The sequence below is a fragment of the Acipenser ruthenus genome, unplaced genomic scaffold, assembly GCF_902713425.1.
Source record: "Acipenser ruthenus unplaced genomic scaffold, fAciRut3.2 maternal haplotype, whole genome shotgun sequence".
NCBI lineage: Eukaryota > Metazoa > Chordata > Actinopteri > Acipenseriformes > Acipenseridae > Acipenser > Acipenser ruthenus.
In genome coordinates, this window is record NW_026708517.1 from 40,001 (window position 1) to 49,175 (window position 9,175).

The 9,175-nt window shown below is 43.0% G+C and overlaps 2 protein-coding genes across 2 annotated transcripts in view; one reads left to right on the forward strand and one right to left on the reverse strand.

Annotated features, from left to right (window-relative positions):
- The window catches only part of LOC131733793 (hsc70-interacting protein-like), a gene marked incomplete at its 5' end in the record, with an annotated part of 14,653 nt that extends 9,027 nt beyond the window's left edge, over window positions 1–5,626 (reverse strand). Inside the window, 3 exon segments of the mRNA XM_059021256.1 lie at window positions 372–453; window positions 1,124–1,172; window positions 5,126–5,626. Coding sequence (XP_058877239.1) covers window positions 372–453; window positions 1,124–1,172; window positions 5,126–5,235 — 241 coding nt within the window.
- A 325-nt stretch (window positions 5,627–5,951) lies between these two features.
- Window positions 5,952–9,169, forward strand: LOC131733796 (xaa-Pro aminopeptidase 3-like). Its single transcript, XM_059021259.1, has 4 exons — window positions 5,952–6,257; window positions 7,239–7,361; window positions 7,818–8,219; window positions 9,016–9,169. Exons 1-4 carry the CDS (start codon window positions 6,206–6,208, stop codon window positions 9,159–9,161), a joined length of 723 nt encoding a protein of 240 aa, XP_058877242.1. The 5' UTR covers window positions 5,952–6,205; the 3' UTR covers window positions 9,162–9,169.
- The last annotated feature ends 6 nt before the right edge of the window (window positions 9,170–9,175 follow it).

The following is a 9,175-nucleotide window of genomic DNA, read 5'->3' on the forward strand; positions in this document are numbered from 1 at the left end:
GCTCGCTGGTCCCAGTGGTTAGAGAAAGGGGGTCTCGATACCAGGAGGTTCAAATCCCGGCTCAGCCACTGACTGTGTGTGTGTGTGTGTGAGACCCTGAGCGAGTCGCTTCACCTCCTTGTGCTCCGTCCTTCGGATGAGACGTCAAACAAACGAGCTCCTATTGGAAGTGACTCTGCAGCAGCAGCAGCAGCAGTTGTTGATGATGCAGAGTTCACCCCCCTAGTCTCTGCAAGTCGCTTTGGAGAAAAAGCCTCCTTCTGAACGACTTGTTAATAATAATAATAATAATAATAATAATAATAATAATAATAATAATAATAATGCACAAGTCTGTTTTTATGATTTTAATTCACTCTCCTCTCACTCACCCAATTCACTCTCCTCGCTCTCAGATTCTGGTTCTGGTTCTGGTTTGAATTTGGACTGTGGGCCCTGGTCGGGCTTCGCCTTCTGAGTCGGAACAAAGACAAAAAAAAACACCTCAAAATGTATCCCAGCCTGGGCTGGGAATCAGACTCCTATTCCACAGCAGTGTGATCCAGTCCAAGTTTTACAACCAGCTTGATCAGCCCCCAGTGTGTCTAGCTAACAAGCTCAGGTGTGTCTTATTATTAAACTCCTAGTGAAACCAGGACTGGATCACACTGCTGTGCAGCGGGAGTCTGATTCCCAGCCCTGTAGATAGACTTTGGTTGAAGGAGGTTTGTAGCTGATTTTATAGTGAAGAGAGCTACAGGATATTGCTGGGAACTGTGGGATATTTAGACAGAGAGATCAGGGAGAGGAATCAGACTCCTATTGTACAGCAGTGTGATCCAGTCCAGGTTTTACTGCTACCAGCTTGATCAGCCCCCAGTGTGTCTAGCTAACAAGCTCAGGTGTGTCTTATTATTAAACTCCTAGTGAAACCAGGACTGGATCACACTGCTGTGCAGCGGGAGTCTGATTCCCAGCCCTGTAGATAGACTTTGGTTGAAGGAGGTTTGTAGCTGATTTTATAGTGGAGAGAGCTACAGGATACGAAATACTGTGGTACTGTGGATTTGAAAATCGACGAGAGACTAATCAAGTTAATTGAGTTAATTATTATTATGTATATATTTATTTAATTTTATCTTACCTTTGGTGAATCATCATCATTGTTAATCAGAGGGATTCTTCCACCCAAACTGAAAGAGAAAAAAAACTGAAGTCAAACTCCTGATCATTTCAATATTAATAATTATACTATAATAATGAACTCCCTCAGCTTCATAGAGTCCAATGAAAGCTGCTGAATAATGTTCCCTTGTTAACATATTGAATTACACATCCTCTATATAGAATGAACTCCCTCAGCTTCATAGAGTCCAATGAAAGCTGCTGAATAATGTTCCCTTGTTAACATATTGAATTCCACCCCCTCTATATAGAATGAACTCCCTCAGCTTCATAGAGTCCAATGAAAGCTGCTGAATAATGTTCCCTTGTTAACATATTGAATTCCACCCCCTCTATATAGAATGAACTCCCTCAGCTTCATAGAGTCCAATGAAAGCTGCTGAATAATGTTCCCTTGTTAACATATTGAATTCCACCCCCTCTATATAGAATGAACTGATTCAGCTTCATAGAGTCCAGTGAAAGCTGCTGAATAATGTTCCCTTGTTAACATATTGAATTCCACCCCCTCTATATAGAATGAACTGATTCAGCTTCATAGAGTCCAATGAAAGCTGCTGAATAATGTTCCCTTGTTAACATATTGAATTCCACCCCCTCTATATAGAATGAACTCCCTCAGCTTCATAGAGTCCAATGAAAGCTGTTGAATAATGTTCCCTTGTTAACATATTGAATTCCACCCCCTCTATATAGAATGAACTGATTCAGCTTCATAGAGTCCAATGAAAGCTGCTGAATAATGTTCCCTTGTTAACATATTGAATTCCACCCCCTCTATATAGAATGAACTCCCTCAGCTTCATAGAGTCCAATGAAAGCTGCTGAATAATGTTCTCTTGTTAACATATTGAATTCCACCCCCTCTATATAGAATGAACTCCCTCAGCTTCATAGAGTCCAATGAAAGCTGCTGAATAATGTTCCCTTGTTAACATATTGAATTCCACCCCCTCTATATAGAATGAACTCCCTCAGCTTCATAGAGTCCAGTGAAAGCTGCTGAATAATGTTCCCTTGTTAACATATTGAATTCCACCCCCTCTATATAGAATGAACTCCCTCAGCTTCATAGAGTCCAATGAAAGCTGCTGAATAATGTTCCCTTGTTAACATATTGAATTCCACCCCCTCTATATAGAATGAACTGATTCAGCTTCATAGAGTCCAATGAAAGCTGCTGAATAATGTTCCCTTGTTAACATATTGAATTCCACCCCCTCTATATAGAATGAACTCCCTCAGCTTCATAGAGTCCAATGAAAGCTGCTGAATAATGTTCCCTTGTTAACATATTGAATTCCACCCCCTCTATATAGAATGAACTCCCTCAGCTTCATAGAGTCCAATGAAAGCTGCTGAATAATGTTCCCTTGTTAACATATTGAATTCCACCCCCTCTATATAGAATGAACTCCCTCAGCTTCATAGAGTCCAATGAAAGCTGCTGAATAATGTTCCCTTGTTAACATATTGAATTCCACCCCCTCTATATAGAATGAACTCCCTCAGCTTCATAGAGTCCAATGAAAGCTGCTGAATAATGTTCCCTTGTTAACATATTGAATTCCACCCCCTCTATACAGAATGAACTCCCTCAGCTTCATAGAGTCCAATGAAAGCTGCTGAATAATGTTCCCTTGTTAACATATTGAATTCCACCCCCTCTATATAGAATGAACTCCCTCAGCTTCATAGAGTCCAATGAAAGCTGCTGAATAATGTTCCCTTGTTAACATATTGAATTCCACCCCCTCTATACAGAATGAACTCCCTCAGCTTCATAGAGTCCAATGAAAGCTGCTGAATAATGTTCCCTTGTTAACATATTGAATTCCACCCCCTCTATATAGAATGAACTGATTCAGCTTCATAGAGTCCAATGAAAGCTGCTGAATAATGTTCCCTTGTTAACATATTGAATTCCACCCCCTCTATATAGAATGAACTCCCTCAGCTTCATAGAGTCCAATGAAAGCTGCTGAATAATGTTCCCTTGTTAACATATTGAATTCCACCCCCTCTATATAGAATGAACTCCCTCAGCTTCATATCTATTTTTAATTTTTAATATTATATATAAAAGCCATCTCAATACTAACATTATAAGCGAGGCAAAACTTATGGCCATTGTGAAATTGATTCAATAACAAAATATGATATTTATAGAGTCCCAACATCCTTTGTTGTACATATACGTTATGAATAATAATAATAATAATAATAATAATAATAAGATTGTGTTTTTAGTAGCAACACATTTGCCGATACAGAACTACAAACAGGAAATCAACTTTGGCTGGACTGTGTGTCAGAGGAGGCGAGACAGCAGCGTGGAGTAGCGGTCAGGGGCTCTGGACTCCTGACCGGAGGGTCGTGGGTTCAATCCCAGGTGGGGGAGGACACTGCTGCTGTACCCTTGAGCAAGGTACTTTACCTAGATTGCTCCAGTAAAAACCCAACTGTATAAATGGGGAATTGTATGTAAAAATAATGTGATATCTTGTAACAATTGTAAGTCGCCCTGGATCATTCTTCTAATGACGTGTATAATATACATTGACAGCAGTCAAACCACGCCCACAACCGTTTTTAACTGTTGAAGTTACGTCATCGATTAAAAAAAAAAAACAAACCGCGACACTCAAAACATAACCGCGGCTGTGAATAAAAACAAGCCCGCTTCCGCTTATTATAAGCGGACTTGGCAAGCGTGCTCTGAAACGTCGCGTATAGACCACGTGTGCAAAACAGGGGTTGTTTCAAGCGAGGAGTTTTATAATAATAAAAATAATAATTAAATAAGTAAAACAGCCGTAGTTTAAATTTTAAAAAGTATTTTTTTAATAAAATGCTTGCATATTATTTAATTGCGGATATTATTATTATTATTATTATTATTATTATAACATAACGTCATCTTACACCATAAAATAGCCAGTGACTTGCAAGCATATATATAATGAATATTATTTCTCTTTATGTATGCATGTATTAGATTTGCCTATCTCCGTTACCCATAAACCCACCGCGGATGCTTTTTCTCTGGAACTCGAAAGCTACAGAATTATTACAATTAAAAATAACAACTTTTTTTTTGGTCTTGTATTTACACAAACGGGTTGTTTTTTTTTACAATATTAAAATATATATTTTATACACACTATATATCTATCTAGATAGATAGGAGAGAGAGAGAGAGAAATAGAGATAGATAGGATAGAGAGATAGATAGAGAGATAGAGAGATAGATAGATATAGATAGAGATAGAGAGAGAGATAGGATAGAGAGATAGATAGAGAGATAGATAGATAGAGATAGAGATAGAGAGATAGATAGAGAGAGAGATAGAGATAGATAGATAGATAAGAGAGATAGAGATAGAGAGATAGATAGAGAGATAGACAGAGATAGAGAGAGATAGGATAGACAGAGAGAGAGAGAGATAGGATAGATAGAGAGATAGATAGAGAGAGAGAGATAGAGAGAGATAGAGAGAGAGAGAGAGATAGGATAGATAGAGAGAGATAGATAGAGATAGAGAGAGATAGATTTATAGAGATAGAGAGATCATTCTCATCAGTGTTATTGTCTGTTTAATGTTCAGACGATGTACTGTGTATGCATTGCTTTGGCAATACTGTAAATAATGGTCATGCCAATAAAGCACCTTTGAATTTGAATTTGATAGAGATAGATAGAGATAGATTTTCCCTAAGGTTGTAGTAACTGCAAAATTATGAGTAAAAGGGATTTGCAATGTAAACATTACAAAAGCCAAATCAAAAATATATACATTTCAGGACTTTTTTTAGACAAAATAGAAAAGAAAAGCGCGCACACACACACGCACACAGACACACTGAGACACACACACTGAGACACACACACACACACACACAGACACACACACAGACACACACACACACACACACACACACTTTTCTAATAAAACCTCACCTCTCGATCCAGTCTCGAAAGAACTTCATCTCGGGCTGCTGCAGCACGGCCGCGTTTTTCTTGCAGAGCTGCACGAAGACCCGCAGCTCCGAGATCTTCTGAGGATCCATCGAGGTGGCGACTTCTGGGTTTGATAAAAACCGTCCTTGGCTATTATTCTATTTATTTTAAAAAATTTCAGGCAAACGGGTGCGACGCCGGCTGCAAAAGCACGCACACAGAGATACCCCACTGTGGTAGTCCTGATAATATAGGAGGGGGGGTTGCAATTACCTGTCCTAGTAACACCCCTTAATTATAACGCCTTCCCGTTTCTAGAAGCTGCTAAGAGAGGGGAGAGAGAAAAAAGCTCACACTCTCTTTGGGTCGCTTTGCAAAACGAAACCTGTGCGTGTTTTGTCGCAAACTGAGGTGTATAAAACGACAGAGAATATTCTAGAACAATTATAGCTGTTCAGCCACGTCCCTGTTTCTGGGTTTACTAATGATAACCCGTTTATTTCCCACCCCATCCACCTCCCCCCCCCCCAGTGGACGTTGTGTTTTTACACCCCCGCGTGGGATTCCCAACTCGATTTAAAATTCACTTTTGAATGGACATTATTTTATTTTTTTTAAAAAACAGGCGTTTTATTGGACAGCCCCGTTTCCACGGGCGTGGCGTGGCGTGGCGGGGGTGGGGGGTGAGGGGTCCTTTCTGAGTTCGACACGCGTGTAGAAGCGTGTCACAACGGACGCGGCCAATCGCCGCGCAGGGCGTGTTGGCGTTCAGCCAATGGCTGCGCGCCTTGGCTCTTAAAGGGATTTTACATTTCAGCTCCATTCAAAACCAATAGGAGCTGGGAGGATCGGCTCAAGTTTATTCCAAGTGACACGTGTCTGTAAATGTTAGAGCATTTATTACAGTATAGCTTTTAAGCGAGTTGTGTGTGTGTGTGTTTTAATTTATAACCTCAACCTTAAACGAGGCTCTGCGTCCTTGGAAAAACGTCCCAACTTTGTACCCCTCCCCTCCCCTCCCCTCCCCTCCTCTCCTCTCTTCTCTCTCTCTCTCTCTCGTCTGTCTTGTTTTTTAAAGCCATGCTCGTTACCAGATCCGCTGAAAAGCTGCTTGCTTCAAATCGCCTTCAAGGTTAGACAAAACTTTCTTTATATTCACACACATGCTCCCTTGAGAAACATATGTATGGTGTAGCGGTCAGGGGCTCTGGACTCTTGACCAGAGGGTCGTGGGTTCAATCCCAGGTGGGGGACACTGCTGCTGTACCCTTGAGCAAGGTACTTTACCTAGATTGCTCCAGTAAAAACCCAACTGTATAAATGGGGAATTGTATGTAAAAATAATGTGATATCTTGTAACAATTGTAACCCTGGATAAGGGCGTCTGCTAAGAAATAAATAATAATAATATTGAAACGTTGGGCAGCTGGCTCTGAGCTAAAATCTCTCTCATATATAGATAGATAGCTGTCGTTAAAAGTGTCCATACCCTCCATTAGTAGTCATGTTATTTCTCCATTGTATTACGCGTTATAAATATTATTTGACACACTGTGTTTAAACGGCAGCGATCTCTCTTGTAAGTGTGCGGAATTCGTCTTAGCTAGCGGTCCTTAAAACATCGGGCGAATTAACCGATTTGAAGGCACAGGGTACCGCTGTTTATGAGTTAAATCCGTTCACTTTCAATAGAGTCGGAGTTCTTATTATTATTAGTTTATTTAGCAGACGCCTTTATCCAAGGCGACTTACAGAGACTCGGGTGTGTGAACTATGCATCAGCTGCAAAGTCACTTACAACTACGTCTCACCCGAAAGACGGAGCACAAGGAGGTGAAGTGACTTGCTCAGGGTCTCACAGTGAGTCAGTGGCTGAGGTGGGATTTGAACCCGGGACCTCCTGGTTACAAGCCCTTTTCTTTAACCACTGGACCACACAGCCTCCTGTAGAGTTATAAACAGCGGAACCCTGTGCCTTTAACTCGGTTGATTCCGTTGCTGTTCGGTAATTTGTCGTGACGGCGCGGCTGTAATTGTAATTGTAATTGTAATTGTAATTGTAATTTGTCTCCCGCGTCTGGCAGACGGTAACGTGCGCTCTCTCGCCCCGCAGCATGCGCAGTCTGCCTGGGCAGATGGCTCAGCGTTCAGGCAGGAGGCTGCAGAGGGAAGGCGTTGCCAAGGCGATACCTGGGCCAGCCCAGCCCCTTCACTCACCCACACCTGCTGAAAACAGGTGAGCGGACATCACTGACCCTCCCCTTTTAAAGGAGCGCTGACCATCTTTAAAATCTCTCACCTCTTATTAGCTTTATTAACAGTATCGCTGGTCCCTCCCTTTAAAGGAGCGCTGACCATCTTTAAAATCCATTCTCTCACCTATTATTAGCTTTATTAACAGTATCGCTGGCCCCTCCCTTTAAAGGAGCGCTGACCATCTTTAAAATCCATTCTCTCACCTCTTATTAGCTTTATTAACAGTATCGCTGGCCCCTCCCTTTAAAGGAGCGCTGACCATCTTTAAAATCCATTCTCTCACCTCTTATTAGCTTTATTAACAGTATCGCTGGTCCCTCCCTTTAAAGGAGCGCTGACCATCTTTAAAATCCATTCTCTCACCTCTTATTAGCTTTATTAACAGGTCAGTGCTCCTTTAGGTAGTACTCCTAGTATTTTAACCCCTCTTTCGCAGACGAGGTCACCCCAAAACTGACCCAAACGGAGTTCGAGCTCAGGAGGCACCGGCTGATGGGACTGGTGGCCTCCCAGTCCGCTCCCAGTGCTCCCAGTCCGCACGCGGTGGTGGTTCTGTCTCATCCCACACACATCATGAGCCACGACATCCCCTACCCCTTCCACCAGAACCCCGACCTGCTCTATCTCTGCGGCTTCACTGAACCGGACAGCGCCCTGCTGTTAGTTTCGGGGTCCCCCCCGCCCCGACACCGCTCCCTGCTCTTCGTACCCCCCCGGGACCCCAGGATGGAGCTGTGGGACGGGCCCCGATCCGGAACCGATGGGGCCACAGCGCTCACTGGAGTTCAGGAGGCGTACCCCACTGCAGAGCTGGGCAGAGTCCTGCAGCAGCTGGCAGGTCAGTTCAGCACCTCTCTGTGCTTTACAATGCTTCCCTATGCTTTACCAGACCTCTCTGTGCTTTACAATGCTTCCCTATGCTTTACCAGACCTCTCTGTGCTTTACAATGCTTGCCTATGCTTTACCAGACCTCTCTGTGCTTTACAATGCTTCCCTGTGCTTTACCAGACCTCTCTGTGCTTTACAATGCTTCCCTATGCTTTACCAGACCTCTCAGTGCTTTACAATGCTTCCCTATGCTTTACCACACCTCTCTGTGCTTTACAATGCTTCCCTATGCTTTACCACACCTCTCTGTGCTTTACAATGCTTCCCTATGCTTTACCAGACCTCTCAGTGCTTTACAATGCTTCCCTATGCTTTACCAGACCTCTCTGTGCTTTACAATGCTTCCCTATGCTTTACCACACCTCTCTGTGCTTTACAATGCTTCCCTATGCTTTACCAGACCTCTCTGTGCTTTACAATGCTTCCCTATGCTTTACCAGACCTCTCTGTGCTTTACAATGCTTCCCTATGCTTTACCAGACCTCTCTGTGCTTTACAATGCTTCCCTATGCTTTACCAGACCTCTCTGTGCTTTACAATGCTTCCCTATGCTTTACCAGACCTCTCTGTGCTTTACAATGCTTCCCTATGCTTTACCAGACCTCTCTGTGCTTTACAATGCTTCCCTATGCTTTACCAGCACCTCTCTGTGCTTTACAATGCTTCCCTATGCTTTACCAGACCTCTCTGTGCTTTACAATGCTTCCCTATGCTTTAGCAGACCCTCCCTCCTCTCTCCTCTCAGAAGACGGCTGTACTCTGTGGTATGACGAAGCCCACGTGACTCACCCCAAGTTGCACGATGAGTTCTTGCGCCCCCTGCTGGAGGGCAGGGGGAGGAGCAGCACTGGGCTGCGGGTTCGATCCCGAGGGCTCTGCTTCACAGCCTGAGAGCCGTCAATTCC